Source organism: Bombina bombina, chromosome 4 (assembly GCF_027579735.1).
Source record: "Bombina bombina isolate aBomBom1 chromosome 4, aBomBom1.pri, whole genome shotgun sequence".
In the NCBI taxonomy this organism is placed as follows: Eukaryota; Metazoa; Chordata; class Amphibia; order Anura; family Bombinatoridae; genus Bombina; species Bombina bombina.
Window position 1 is genome coordinate 681776229 of NC_069502.1, and position 16778 is coordinate 681793006.

At 36.5% G+C, this 16778-nt stretch overlaps 1 protein-coding gene across 2 annotated transcripts in view; it reads right to left on the minus strand.

The window, feature by feature from the left end:
* FAM120B (family with sequence similarity 120B) overlaps nt 1-16778 on the minus strand; it is a 434786-nt gene that overhangs the window by 380953 nt on the left and 37055 nt on the right. For both annotated transcript variants that reach the window (XM_053710825.1, XM_053710826.1), the window contains one exon: nt 2639-2740. In XM_053710825.1, coding sequence (XP_053566800.1) covers nt 2639-2740 — 102 coding nt within the window. The remainder of the gene's footprint in view (nt 1-2638; nt 2741-16778) is intronic.

The following is a 16778-nucleotide window of genomic DNA, read 5'->3' on the forward strand; positions in this document are numbered from 1 at the left end:
TGTGTTGCAGTCATCAGATTTACAATGATTGTATATTTTTTAAAAATACAGTACATTCACAAAGTAAAACATTAAATAAATGTGTTAATAATGTGTTATTAATATATTACAGGGAGAATTTAATTTTCAAATGACTCTTTTTGTTTGTTTTTTTTTGTATTTTTCATATTGTCCCAACTTTTTCGGAATTGGTGTTGTACATTGCAATGTTTTGTTTTGATACTAAATAAAAAAAAATATGAAATAAGTTTGTGTTTAATGTCCCTTTATAGGTTCCAGGAAGTTACAACATAAGTAAGAGAGACATCAGACAGAATGTCAGTAATAGCTATTAGGGAAGGTAATAGGTTTACAGCATTGAAATTGTAAGTTGAGGCAAGGTTTGTGTGCAAGGGTCAAGGTGTTAATAGAAGTGAATATCAGGTGCTTGCCTAGTGTGGAGTAAAGAGCCTTGTTATAGACCACTGGTTATCAAACCTTTCCTCAGGCCTCATTTTGAGGATATCTGGAGCACAGGTGAAATAATCAGCTGATTAGTAAACCTGGTTATTTTTATTTTTTTATGTATTAATATATTTTATTTGAGGAGTTGCACATTACAATTGTCAAGCTTACACAAGGGTCATACATTAAGTAAAAATACAGACAATATATTGAAAACATATATGTGTATATGGTTGGCGGCCCTCATTTTTAGAACAGAAAATATGAGCCACTTTTGGGTCCTTGTAAATTTTGTATATAAAAGAGATATAGGGATTTTATAACTATAAGCATAAACGAGTCTAGTTAACCTAACTAGAAGCCGGTGCCGACCTAACTGACAACAATCATAAAAGAGAGTACTAACTGTATTATACATAGGGATTATGTAACATTTTACGGGATATAAGAGATTGCCCGTATAGTAACTTTAAACTAGGTTAATATAAACAACGATGCTTAAATAAAGGGAGCACTGCTCCAAGTTCCATATATAGATTAATTGTATGTAAACACTTTGCAAAATGCTATGAACTATATCGCCCCGTTATATATGAATTTTCAGTTGAGTAAAAGGTTGACATGGACTATGTAAAGCTTTTCATATTTTGTCTCCCTTACGGCTTCAGTCGCTAGCCCCGGAGGAGGAATTTAAGTTAGATTAAAAGTACATACATAAATTATGTTAGGTTGGTAGTAACGACATCTGTTGTACGATCAATGCATAAAGTGCCCCTCTCGGGGCCCCCCACAAAACCCCCAAGGTGGGAGTGAATACAAAAAATGTATACACAGAGGTCATTATAGGCAACATATCGGAGAGAAATGCTCAGTACATACAATGTAGTGAATAAAAACATGGGAACTAGTACTTCAAAGATATAACTAAAAGTGCAGAGTAATAAAAAACACATAAAACGTAGACTATCTAGCTGATAATGTTGTAGATGCTAAATTATGATAAAATGAAACAACTTGTCCATATACTGTATAACCAACGGTCTTGTTGCTATTATCAGCTTCTTTAGAGTATGGGCAACAATGGTAATAAAGTGTGTAAACTTTCTCAACCACAGGGCTTTTTTTCTAGAAGGAAGAAGAGTCTTTTTGGTGTTTTTGCTTCTTAAATATTGTATGTGCAGTAGACATGCTTATGCGCACCTACAGCTTAAAGGGACAGTCTACACAAAAATTGTTATTTTTTTTTAAAAAGATAGATAACGCCTTTACTACCCATTCCCCAGCTTTGCACAACAAACATTGTTATATTAATATACTTTATAACATTCAAACCTCTTAATCCCCGCCTGTTTCTAAGCCACTACAGACAGCCTCTTAATCATATGCTTTTGTATTTACTTTTCACAACAGGAGACTGCTAGTTCATGTGGGCAATATGGATAACATTGTGTTGATGCCCAAGGAGTTATTTAAGATTTAGCACAACACAGTACTAAATGCAAGTCAATAAATAATAAAAGTCATGTGATCAGGGAGGGGGCTGACAGAAGATGTTTAGATAAAAGGTAATCACAGAGATAAAAAGCATATTAATATAACTGTACTTAATGCACTGGGTGAGCCAATAAGATGAGTCATATGTACCGCCACCAATCAGCAGCTCCTGAGTCTACCTAGGTATCCCTTTTAACAAAGGATATTAAGCGAACAAAACAAATTAAATAGAAGTAAAATGGAAAGTTGTTTAAAATCACAAGCTCTTTCTGAATCAGGAAAGAATAAAATATTTGTTTTTATGTCCCTTTAATATTACAAGTACAGTATAAAACACAGCATGTGGGTGTTTCACATTTCATATGTAAGAGAGTGAGATAATTTACAGACATAGAGACCAATTTAATGTAAAAAATATTATTATGAAATAATATTATTTAGGCTTCCTATATCATCTATTAACATGTATCTGGCTAATATGCCCTAGTTACTCAGACATACAACAAACCACAGCTTCTTTATTTATTACTTACTGGGACAAAGATCCTTGTATGGTACCAGGAATAAAATAAAGATTTCATCCAATCTGCTTCAGCTGAAATTTCATTTACAGCACAGTCACAAAATATTAGTCTCCAAAGGTTTTGATGGATAGCATGTGGTACTGAACGCTCAGCCTAATTTAATTTGAGCTACATACCTGGTATAGAGAGTGGAACTGCTTCTACTAGGTCTGGCTGCAAGAGCTGATTGCCAGGATAGACAAACCATTCCTTGACCACAGGGCACGAATGCTGGGAGCCTAATGAACAAATAAATGTTAATTGCGGTTGATCAGAACATGAAAATGAAAAGCAATTCATATATAAACTAGTCTTTCAATATATATTAAGACCTGGAGTGATATCAGAATACAGCTATATATTAAAATACAGAGTGATATTAGAGAGAAATATTTTAAAGGGGCATTCTAGGGTAAAATTCATTTCATTAGAGCATTTTTTTTTTAAAACAAATGCCTTTCTTTTACTCTGTGTTTAACTCCTTTAGAAGGGTTAAACACAAGGTCCAATTTACATTGCTGGAACACCCTCATTCACTTACAGATAAAAATATGGCCAGTGATTGGAGCATACAAAATTGTATAACTGCTCCTGATTAGATTACTTCCTGTATCCTTATCTGTGGCACAGGAACATAATTGTTTAACACCTTTGTAGCGTTTACAACATAGAAAAAACATAATTTATGTAAGAATTTACCCGATAAATTAATTTCTTTCATATTGGCAAGAGTCCATGAGATAGTGACGTATGGGATATACAATCCTAGCAGGAGGTGCAAAGTTTCCCAAACCTCAAAATGCCTATAAATACACCCCCCACCACACCCACAATTCAGTTTAACGAATAGCCAAGAAGTGGGGTGATAAGAAAGGAGCGAAAGCATCAACAAGGAATTGGAATAATTGTGCTTTATAAAAAAAAAAAAAAAAAAAACACCATAAAAAGGGTGGGTCTCATGGACTCTTGCCAATATGAAATAAATTAATTTATCATGTAAATTCTTACATAAATGATGTTTTCTTTCATGTAATTGGCAAGAGTCCATGAGCTAGTGACGTATGGGATAGCAAATACCCAAGATGTGGAACTCCACGCAAGAGTCACTAGAGAGGGAGGGATAAAAATAAAGACAGCCAATTATGCTGAAAAATTCATCCACAATCTTTATAATGAAAAAAACTGAAATTATAAGCAGAAGAATCAAACAAACAGCTGCCTGAAGTACTTTTCTACCAAAAACTGCTTCTGAAGAAGAGAAAACATCAAAATGTTAGAATTTAGTACAAGTATGCAAAGAAGACCAAGTTGCTGCTTTGCAAATCTGATCAACAGAAGCTTCATTCTTAAAAGCCCAAGAAGTAGAAACTGACCTAGTAGAATGAGCCGTAATCCTCTGAGGCGGGGATTTACCCGACTCTAAATAAGCATGATGAATCAAAAGCTTTAACCAAGATGCCAAAGAAATGGCAGAAGCCTTCTGACCTTTCCTAGAACCAGAATAGATAACAGACTAGAAGTCTTCCTGAAATCTTTAGTAGCTTCAACATAATATTTCAAAGCTCTTACCACATCCAAAGAATGTAAAGATCTCTCCAGAGAATTCTTAGGATTAGGACACAAAGAAGGGACAAAAATTTCTCTACTAATGTTGTTGGAGTTCACAAGTTTAGGTAAAAATTTAAACGAAGTCCGCAAAACCGCCTTATCCTGATGAAAAATCAGAAAAGGAGACTCACAAGAAAGAGCAGATAATTCAGAAACTCTTCTAGCAGAAGAGATGGCCAAAAGGAACAATACTTTCCAAGAAAGTAATTTAATGTCCAGAGAATGCATATGCTCAAACGGAGGAGCCTGTAAAGCCTTCAAAACCAAATTAAGACTCCAAGGAGGAGAGATTGATTTAATGACAGGCCTGATACGAACCAAAGCCTGAACAAAACAATGAATATCAGGAAGATTAGCAATTTTTCTGTGGAACAGAACGAGCAGAGATTTATCCTTTCAAGGAACTTGCAGACAAACCCTTATCTAAACCATCCTGAAGAAACTGTAAAATTCTAGGAATTCTAAAAGAATGCCAAGAGAATTTATGAGAAGAGCACCATGAAATGTAAGCCTTCCAAACTCGATAATAAATCTTTCTAGACACAGATTTACGAGCCTGCAACATAGTATTAATCACTGAGTCAGAGAAACCTCTATGACTAAGCACTAAGCGTTCAATCTCCATACCTTCAAATTTAATGATTTGAGATCCTGATGGAAAAACGGGCCTTGAGATAGAAGGTCTGGCCTTAACAGAAGTGGCCAAGGTTGGCAACAGGACATCCGAATAAGATCCACATACCAAAACCTGTGTGGCCATGCTGGAGCCACCAGCAGTACAAACGAACATTCCATTATGATTTTGGAAATAACTCTTGGAAGAAGAACTAGAGGCGGAAAAATATAACCAGGTTGATAATTTCAAGGAAGTGTCAACGCATCCACTGCTTCTGCTTGAGGATCCCTGGACCTGGACAGATACCTGGGAAGTCTCCTGTTTAGATGAGAAGCCATCAGATCTATTTCTGGAAGCCCCCACATCTGAACAATCTGAAAAAACACATCTGGGTGAAGAGACCACTCTCCCGGATGTAAAGTCTGATGACTGAGATAATCTGCTTCCCAATTGTCTATACCTGGGATATGAACCACATAAATTAGACAGGAGCTGGATTCCGCCCAAGCAAGTATCCGAGATACTTATTTCATAGCTTGAGGACTGTGAGTCCCACCCTGATGATTGACATACGCCACGGTTGTGACATTGTCTGTCTGAAAACAAATAAAATGGTTCTCTCTTCAGTAGAGGCCAAAACTGAAGAGCTCTGAGAATTGCAGGGAGTTCCAAAATATTGATTGGTAATCTCGCCTCTTGAGATTTCCAAACCCCCTGAGCTGTCAGAGATCCCCAGACAGCTCCCCAACCTGAAAGACTTGCATCTGTTGTGATCACAGTCCAGGTTGGACGAACAAAAGAGGCCCCTTGAACTAAACGATGGTGATCTAACCACCAAGTCAGAGATAGTCAAACATTGGGATTTAAGGATATTAATTGTGATATCTTTGTATAATCCCTGCACCATTGGTTCAGCATACAAAGCTGAAGAGGTCTCATGTGTAAACGAGCAAAGGGGATCGCGTCCGATGCTGCAGTCATGAGACCTAAAACTTCCATGCACATACCTACTGAAGGGAATGACTGAAACTGAAGGTTCCGACAAGCTGCAACCAATTTCAGACATCTCTTGTCTGTTAGAGACAAAGTCATGGATACTGAATCTATTTGGAATCCAAAAAGGATACCCTTGTCTGAGGAATCAAAGAACTTTTTGGTAAATTGATCCTCCAACCAGGTCTTTAAAGAAACAACACTAGTTGATTTGTGTGAGATTCTGCAGAACGTAAAGACTGAGCAAGTACCAAGATATCGTCCAAATAAGGAAACACTGCAATACCCCGCTCTCTCTGATTACAGAGAGTAGGGCACTGAGAACCTTTGAAAAGATCCTTGGAGCTGTTGCTAGGCCAAAAGGAAGAGCAACAAATTGGTAATGTTTGTCTAGAAAAGAGAATCTCAGGAACTGATAGTGATCTGGATGAATCGGAATATGAAGATATGCATCCTGTAAGTCTATTGTGGACATATAATGCCCTTGCTGAAGAAAAGGCAGAATAGTCCTTATAGTCACCATTTTGAATGTTGGTATTCTTACATAACGATTCAAAATGTTTAGATCCAGAACTGGTCTGAAAGAATTCTCCTTCTTTGGGACAATGAACAAATTTGAGTAAAACCCCAGACCCCGCTCCTGAAAAGGAACTGGCACAATTACCCCAGACAACTCCAGGTCTGAAAAACACTTCAGGAAAGCCTGAGCTTTCTCTGGGTTCACTGGAATGTGTGAGAGAAAGAAACTTCTCACAGGCGGTCTTACTTTGAAACCTATTCTGTACCCCTGAGAGACAATGTTCTGAATCCAATGATTTTGGACTGAACTGATCCAAATATCCTTGAAAAATCTTAGTCTGCCCCCTACCAGCTGGGCTGGAAGGAGGGACGCACCTTCATGCGGACTTGGGGGCTGATTTTGATATTTTAAATGGCTTGGATTTATTCCAGACTGAAGAATGCTTCCAATTGGAAACCGTTCCTTTAGGGGAAGGATCAGGCTTCTGTTCCTTATTTTGTCGAAAGGAACGAAAACGGTTATCAGCCTTAAATTTACCCTTAGATTTTTTATCCTGAGGCAAAAAAGCTCCCTTCCCCCCAGTGACAGTTGAAATAATTGAATCCAACTGAGAACCAAATAATTTATTACCTTGGAAAGAGAGAGATAGCAACGTTGATTTAGAAGTCATATCTGCATTCCAAGATTTAAGCCATAAAGCTCTTCTAGCTAAAATAGCTAAAGACATATATCTAACATCAATTCTAATGATATCAAAAATGGCATCACAAATGAAATTATTAGCATGTTAAATTAACTTAACAATGCTATACACATTATGATCTGGTACTTGCTGCGCTAAGGTTTCCAACCAAAAAGTTGAAGCAGCTGCAACATCAGCCAAAGAAATAGCAGGCCTAAGAAGATGACCTGAACATAAATAAGCCTTCCTTAGATAAGATTCAAGTTTCCTATCTAAAGGATCTTTAAAAGAAGTACTATCTGCCGTAGGAATAGTAGTACGCTTAGCAAAAGTAGAGATGGCCCCATCAACTTTAGGGATCTTTTCCCAAAACTCCAATCTATCAGTCGGCAAAGGATACAGTTTCTTAAACCTTGAAGAAGGAGTAAAAGAAGTAGCCAGTCTATTCCATTCCCTAGAAATCACATCTGAAATAGCATCAGGAACTGGAAAAACCTCAGGAATAACTACATGAGGTTTAAAAACCGAATTTAAACGTTTTTTAGTTTTAATATCAAGAGGACTAGTCTCCTCCATATCTAATGCAATCAACACCTCCTTTAATAAGGAACGAATATACTCCATTTTAAACAAATATGAAGATTTGTCAGTGTCAATATCTGAGGCAGAATCTTCTGAACCAGATAGATCCTCATCAGTGATAGATAAATCAGAATGTTGACGGTCATTTAAAAATTCATAAATTTTATGAGAAGTTTTAAAAGACCTTTTACGTTTATTAGAAGGCGGTATGACAGGCAAAGCCTTCTTAATGGAATTAGAAACAAATTCTCTCACATTAACAGGAATATCCTGAGCATTAGATGTTGAAGGACCAGCAACAGGTAATGGATTACTACTAATGGAAATATTTTCTGCATGTAAAAGTTTCTCATGACAATTATCACAAACTACAGCCGGAGGAACAGTTACCACAAGTTTACAACAAATGCACTTAGCTTTGGTAGAACCGACATCAGGCAGCAGGATTCCAGTAGTAGATTCTGAGACAGGGTCAGTTTGAGACATCTTGCAATATGTAAGAGAAAAAATAACATATAAAGCAAAATTATCAATTTCCTTATATGACAGTTTCAGGAATGAGAAAGAAATGCAACAAAATAAGCCTCTAGAAACCAGAAGCAAAAAGAAATGAAGACTTAAATAATGTCAAAAAGTTTGGCGCCAAGTATGACGCCCAACTGAAAAAATATTTTTTGGTGCCAAGAACGTCTGCAACAAACACGAGCGTCATAGATGACGCAACAACGTGAAAAAACTTGGCGCCAACTAAGACGCCGGAAATGACGAAATTACGTCAACAAACGTAATTCTCGCGCCAATAAAGTCTTGCGCCAAGAATGACGCAATAAATTATAGCATTTTGCGCTCCTGCGTGCCTAACAGCCCGCAATTTAGAAAAGAGAGTCAATTTGAAAATTTCAGGTAAGAAAATAATTTTTTTTTTTTTTTTTCATATGCATTTCCCAAATATGAAACTGACAGTCTGCAAAAAGGAAATATACTGATAAACCTGAATCATGGCAAATATAAGTACAAACATATATTTAGAACTTTAAATATAAAGTGCCAAACCATAGCTGAGAGTGTCTTAAAGGGACAGTATACACTCATTTTCATATAACTGCATGTAATAGACACTACTATAAAGAATAAGATGCACAGATACTGATATAAAAATCCAGTATAAAATGGTTTAAAAACGTACTTAGAAGCTTTCAGTTTAGCTCTGTTGAAAAGGCAGTTGGAAAGCCCACTGCAAGTGGGAAATAAGAAACTCCCCCCTCCCCCTTCTTTTGCATATTAAAAGACCCTTTACACAAACAGGAGCAAGCTGGAGAAGGTAGCTGACGGTATATAAAACTTTGGGGCTTGGTTAGGAGTCTGAAAATCAGAGCAATGTTATTTAAAAATAAGCAAAATTATAATTTTTAAAAAAAAAAAAACCTTTATGGGCTTTATAAATAGATCATCTACAAAACATTTATGCAAAGAAAAAATGAGTGTATAATGGCCCTTTAAATAAAAGAAACATACTTACCAAAAGACACTCATCTACATAAAGTAGATAGCCAAACCAGTACTGAAACGAGAATCAGCAGAGGTAATGGAATATGAGAGTATATCGTCGATCTGCAAAGGGAGGTAGGAGATGAATCTCTACGACCGATAACAGAGAACCTATGAAATAGATCCCCGTTAGGATGACCATTGTATTCAATAGGTAATACTCCCTTGATATCCCTCTGTCATTCACTGCACTCTGAGAGGAACCGGGCTTCAAAAAAGCTGAGAAGCGCATATCAACGTAGAAATCTAGCACAAACTTACTTCACCACCTCCATAGGAGGCAAAGTTTGTAAAACTGAATTGTGGGTGTGGTGAGGGGTGTATGGGAAACTTTGCCCCTCCTGGTAGGATTGTATATCACATACATCACTAGCTCATGGACTCTTGCCAATTACATGAAAGAAATAAAGGATTTTAAAGGGACATAAAACAAGTTGGGATCAGACAAAATATAATAATATGTACTTTAATTACTTTACCTGCAAATTTATACTGCAGTACCTTGCCATTAGCCCTTTCTTTTAAGTTTCCGAATTGTAAAGCTCTAACTCCCCCCACATATTTCCTTCTATGGCTGTATCTATATCTACAGGGAGTGCAGAATTATTAGGCAAGTTGTATTTTTGAGGATTAATTTTATTATTGAACAACAACCATGTTCTCAATGAACCCAAAAAACTCATTAATATCAAAGCTGAATAGTTTTGAAAGTAGTTTTTAGTTTGTTTTTAGTTTTAGCTATTTTAGGGGGATATCTGTGTGTGCAGGTGACTATTACTGTGCATAATTATTAGGCAACTTAACAAAAAACAAATATATACCCATTTCAATTATTTATTTTTACCAGTGAAACCAATATAACATCTCAACATTCACAAATATACATTTCTGACATTCAAAAACAAAACAAAAACAAATCAGTGACCAATATAGCCACCTTTCTTTGCAAGGACACTCAAAAGCCTGCCATCCATGGATTCTGTCAGTGTTTTTATCTGTTCACCATCAACATTGCGTGCAGCAGCAACCACAGCCTCCCAGACACTGTTCAGAGAGGTGTACTGTTTTCCCTCCTTGTAAATCTCACATTTGATGATGGACCACAGGTTCTCAATGGGGTTCAGATCAGGTGAACAAGGAGGCCATGTCATTAGATTTTCTTCTTTTATACCCTTTCTTGCCAGCCACGCTGTGGAGTACTTGGACGCGTGTGATGGAGCATTGTCCTGCATGAAAATCATGTTTTTCTTGAAGGATGCAGACTTCTTCCTGTACCACTGCTTGAAGAAGGTGTCTTCCAGAAACTGGCAGTAGGACTGGGAGTTGAGCTTGACTCCATCCTCAACCCGAAAAGGCCCCACAAGCTCATCTTTGATGATACCAGCCCAAACCAGTACTCCACCTCCACCTTGCTGGCGTCTGAGTCGGACTGGAGCTCTCTGCCCTTTACCAATCCAGCCACGGGCCCATCCATCTGGCCCATCAAGACTCACTCTCATTTCATCAGTCCATAAAACCTTAGAAAAATCAGTCTTGAGATATTTCTTGGCCCAGTCTTGACGTTTCAGCTTGTGTGTCTTGTTCAGTGGTGGTCGTCTTTCAGCCTTTCTTACCTTGGCCATGTCTCTGAATATTGCACACCTTGTGCTTTTGGGCACTCCAGTGATGTTGCAGCTCTGAAATATGGCCAAACTGGTGGCAAGTGGCATCTTGGCAGCTGCACGCTTGACTTTTCTCAGTTCATGGGCAGTTATTTTGCGCCTTGGTTTTTCTACACGCTTCTTGCGACCCTGTTGACTATTTTGAATGAAACGCTTGATTGTTCGATGATCACGCTTCAGAAGCTTTGCAATTTTAAGAGTGCTGCATCCCTCTGCAAGATATCTCACTATTTTTGACTTTTCTGAGCCTGTCAAGTCCTTCTTTTGACCCATTTTGCCAAAGGAAAGGAAGTTGCCTAATAATTATGCACACCTGATATAGGGTGTTGATGTCATTAGACCACACCCCTTCTCATTACAGAGATGCACATCACCTAATATGCTTAATTGGTAGTAGGCTTTCGAGCCTATACAGCTTGGAGTAAGACAACATGCATAAAGAGGATGATGTGGTCAAAATACTCATTTGCCTAATAATTCTGCACTCCCTGTATTGTTGCTGTGGTAGAATGCAAAAATGCATAGGGATTTATCTGCTGGAGCATGCCTAGAAGCTGTGAACTCAGTTGAAATACAATGCCTGTGTCTAAACACTGATAAGGGGGGGGCACAGTTCTCCAGACTGCATGGCTATGTAAGTAATTTTGCTTATTTTTGAACATTATTTTAAAATACTTGCCAGCAATTTTTAAACATTTTTACTTAATTAGCCCTTTTATTATATGCACAAACCTCAACATGTTTTATGGCACTTTAAAAAAAAATACTCTATAAAAATGGTGTATTTTATTTTCACACTAAAATTTGACCTTATAGATTTAAGGGCACATCATTTTAAAGGGACATTCCAGCCAAAATTGGAATCCACATGGATGTATTTCAGTATTGAATAGAAGCATTATTGTAATATACACGTATTAGCAAAAATGCTTCTTATAAAAGCTATAGCTGTTTCAAAAGTGTATTTAAGTATGCACCGTGCACCAGCATTTTAAATAGTACTTTCTCAGAGAGCCTAAGGTGCTTGTACCATTTGGTAATGACTTAGTTTGTAAATTGCTGACATTATACAAGCCCCACTTGCACTCTAAACAGCTGCATTGTTTAAAATGCTGGTGCACTGAGAATATCTAGCTAAGCTTCACATACACAGAACATTTTTAACACTAAAACAGTGATATCTTTTACTAGCAGCATTTTTGGCACATATGTAAGGCTATAGATGGTAGAAAAGTAAATGAGCAGAGTAGATTTGTAATCAAAATGTGTATTTTGTCATCAAGTATGTATGATCGTACTTAAAGGGACAGTCTACTTGATTATTTTGTTTATTGTTTATTTATGTGAAAGTAAAACACAAAAAGATGTGTGCAAATCCAGATCTTAGTGTGTTGCACTTTCCCAAGGAGAAATACGTCTCCGAAAAGAGCTGAATGCTGGAAGCAGCTGCCTACTTCATCATTCGGATACTAACGAAGTATACAAATGCACATGTCTACTAAATGTGAGATTACTCTATAAATATTTCCACATTATTTACATAGGACACCATGGATTCAAGTGTGTTTTTTATAACTGGAGACTTCTCATTCCCTTATTTTACATTTTGTTTGCTTTATGTTTCTTGATTAGTTTGCATTACAGTTATTTAAAAAGGGACATACAAGTGCAAAAGGAAAATGCAAAAAAAAGTTTAAACACTAGAATCAGCTGTAGAGTACACTACTGGGAGCTAGCTAAACATATCTGAAAAGAGGCATGTGTGTGTAGCCCCCAATCACCAACTAGCTCACAGTAGTGCATTGTTGCTCCTGAGCGTATGTAGTTATGCTTTTCAACAAAGAATACCAAAGGAACAAAGTACATTTGATTAAATAAGTTGAAAATTGTCTTATAAACGGCATGCTCTATGTGAACAATGAACAGTTAAAGGGACATGAAAACCAAATGTTTTAATTTCATTATTCAGATAGATTGTACAATTTTAAACAAAGTTCCAATTTACCGTACTTCTATTATCTAATTTGCTTCATTCTCTTGGTATCCTTTGATGAAAGAGCAGTAACGCGCTAGCTGTAAGCCAATGACAAGATGCATATATGTGCAGCCACTAATCAGCAGCTTCTGAGCCTACCTAGATATACTTTTAAACAAAGGATCCAAAGAGAATGAAACCAATTAGATACTAGAAATAAACTGGAAAGTTATTTAAAATTGCATGCTCTATCATTAAAGACAATGCAATAGCACTTAGGGGTAGATTTATCATAGTGCGAGCGGACATGATACAATGTCGGCATTTATCATTGTACCAGCAGTTCTTGTGAACTGCTGGTGCAATGCCACCCCCTGCAGATTTGCATCCAATCGGCCGCTAACAGGGGATGTCAATCAACTCAATCGTATTCGATCGGGTTGATCTCTGTCCACGGCCTCAGAGCAGGCGGACAAGTTATGGAGCAGCGGTGCTTCATAACTTCTGTTTCCGCCGGAAACAGGGGCATCAAGCTCCATATGGAGCTTGATAAATCGGCCCCTTAGTCTGAACTTCAAATGAACAGTAGATTTTTTTTCTGACAATTTTAAAAGTTATGTCTATTTCCACTTCACCTGTACCATGTGACAGCCATCAGCCAATCACAAATGCATACACGTACCATGTGACAGCCATCAGCCAATCACAAAGGCATATACGCTTATTCTGTGAATTCTTGCACATGCTCAGTAGGAGCTGGTGATTTAAAAAGTTTAAATATAAAAAGACTGTGCAGTTTTTTTAATGGAAGTAAATTTGAAAGTTGTTTAAAATTGCATGCTCTATCTAAATAATGAAAGTTTAATTTTGACTTGAGTGTCCCTTTAAAACAATATAAGGTGCACTAGAAACTGCTGATGCAAACAAAATGTAACTTACACAGCTGCTAAGACCACCTTGGTTTTGAGAAATATCATTAGACAGATACATTGTTACATAAATATTCTTTTCTCAACCATTTAAGGTAAAGCCTACTAAAATATTATTTTTCATTTATTTGCCAAATAACATCCCAGCTTGATATAGAAACTGCAGCAAAGATACATTTAGTTCAAACATATCTATTAAGTAAATGTCTCTTCCTAAAAAAGTAGTGTTTAAAGCTTATATTGAAGCTCATTCTGATTTCACATTTCTGTTGATAGATACCTTATTCTGTAGAAAATAGAATAAAAAAAAAAATGTTTTTGCTCTATAGAAAATATCACAATTTAAGGATTTTTCATTAAAAGGGACAGTAAAGTCAAAATTAAAGTGTTATGGAACCCAAAATTGTTCTTTCATTATTCAGATAGAAGTAAATTGGAAAATATTTTAAAATGGTATGCTCTATTATCAATTTTTCTTTAATTTCTTGGTATCCTTGATTGAAGGAGCAGAAATACACTACTGGAAGATAGCTGAACTCATCAGTAAGTCAATGAAAAGAGTTATTTTGTGCAGCCACCAATCAGCAGCTAGCTCTCAGCTCCTGGGCAATACTGATAACAAGTTAATTGAAAAGTTGTTAAAAATTGTATGCTCTATCTGTACATGAAAGAAAAAAATTGGGTTTCATGTCTCTTCTTCACTCTACAATAAAACTAGCGGAAATGAGTGGAAAACCCAACGCGCAAACACCCACAATACATCCTTTATCGCTTCCTCGTAACGGTTAGCTCTCCACTTGTAATCTGGCCCTTTATGGGGCAAATCAGTGTTGACTCTGTTTATTTAAAATGCAAAAGGGAAGTTCAGCACAAGCTCATGAAATGGTGCCAAGCTGCAACTGGGTACTACACCGCAACCCAGTAGCGACATCAAATAAAGCAAAAAAGGCAGCAGCACTCAAAATTGCAGCTTTATCTGGGTTTATTCAGCATCAAACACCCTACTCACAACCTCTCTCTATTCCTCCTTATATACTCAAAGGGAACACACCACCATGAGTTACATTAACCCATTCACTTATCATATAACAGCACATAAGAAAATCCACAATCAACATATACAAACCTAGAAGCATAGATACACAATACTGTTTATATCTACAGAAACACTGATAAATCAAAGTCTTTATTCATACCCACTGGTATTAACGTATTTAAATGGAAAATCCAAAAAGATTCCCTTTGTTTAACATATTGCTCCCTGTCTCCCCCACGTCTAAAAGGCAATACCTGCTTTATTATATGGAACCTAAGTTGGCTTACATTATGGCCTGCTTGCATAAAGAGTAACGCTACTGGTGATTTAATATTTTGCCTCCTTATATTGGATTTCTGCTCTGTTATTCTTTCACATACTTTAATGGTCTTCTCTCCAATATAAGTTAAACCACAGGGATATTTTAACAAATAAATTGCATATTCAGTGTTCAAGTTAAATAACCTGAAATCTGGTATTTTTTACCTGCTTATTTAAAAAGTTCAAATTGAAATGTGCATGGGTGCCTTATAATTTGAAATAGAAACATATTTGCAATATACTTCCTTTAGCAAAAATGCTTCTAATAAAAGATATTACTTTTTTTCAGCACTATATTTAAGTATGCTGTGAGGGCACGAGCACAAGTATTTATACACCATGAGAGAGAATCAGCAGTGGATTGTATGGCACAAATTAAATCTTCACAGACATAAAACACAACATTGCCAGCTCTCTGAGTAGCCATGGTGTTTAAATACGCAAAGCATATGTACGTATGCCACTTAAAACACGTAATAACTTTTACTACTTTTTTTTCAAATTGAAACGCACCAATGCAGATTTCAATTTCCACCTTTTTATCCCTTTAAAGGGACACTAAACCCAATTTTTTTCTTTCATGATTCAGATAGAGCATGCAATTTTAAGCAACTTTCTATTTACTCCTAATATCAATTTTTCTTCATTCTCTTGCTATCTTAATTTGAAAAAATAAGGCATCTAAGGAGCCAGACAATTTTTGGTTTAGAAACCCTGGACAGCACTTGTTTAATGGTGGGTGCATTAAGCCACCAATCCGCAAGCACAACCCAGGTTGTGAACCAAAAATGGGCCGGCTTCTAGACTTACATTCTTGCTTTTAACATAAAGATAGCAAGAGAATGAAGAAAAATTGATAATAGGAGTAAATTAGACAGTTGTTTAAAATTACATGCTCTATCTGAATCATAAAAGAAACAAATTGGGTTCAGTGTCCCTTTAAGCTCACTTGTTCAATGCATCAATCCCTCTTACCAATATAATTTTATAATTACATCTGAAGTGAGTAATAGGATAAATAAAAATAGATTTATACTAACAAATTGTTTTTTTTTTGGATGATGCCACTTCTGGCTACATAATTAATTTTACAGACTTATTTTTCATATTATCATAATGAGTTCAGAGTTGACTAAATTTGAGAAATTTGATTAAAAATATAAACGTTGTACAACTGTCTAAAACATCCATCACATTGTATAGAAAGCGCTGTCAGTTATGACTAAAAGAAACTTAGCCTGGGGTGCGGAGAATGCTTTTAACACGGTCTATCTAGTGAAAGATGTGTTATTTCCATGTTGGGAAAGTTTATTTAGTGAGTATCAAGCCCCTTTGAATCTTAGTGTAAAGTGAACACTATTTCCTCTGAAATAATGCAAAAACATTGATGTCAGCTCAGAGAAATTTGCCATTCTGTATAGAATAAACAAACTATTAGTTCTTTTGCAATTTACACAGTGCAATTTCCCCTTTCTTGCAGCGAGTCACTTAGTATTGTTTGAGATGAAGGCAACTGCGCAGTGCTGAAAATGTAGGAACCAAAATATTTAGTGGAACCTATACAGGTATACCTCACTTTACAGCGCTTCGCTTTACAGCGCTTCGCTAATACAGCGCTTTGTGGAGCTGAAGTTCACCCTCCAAGGATTTTTAAACAGTGCTGTAATCATCGTGAGATTGTGAGAAAAGTGACTGGCACCATTTTGTTATGTGCAATTCACCCTTTTTACAGCATTACAGTGCAATCTGTGTCTCAGTGCTATAGTCTGGCACTATTTTACAGGTGCAGTATTTATTGAATACTAA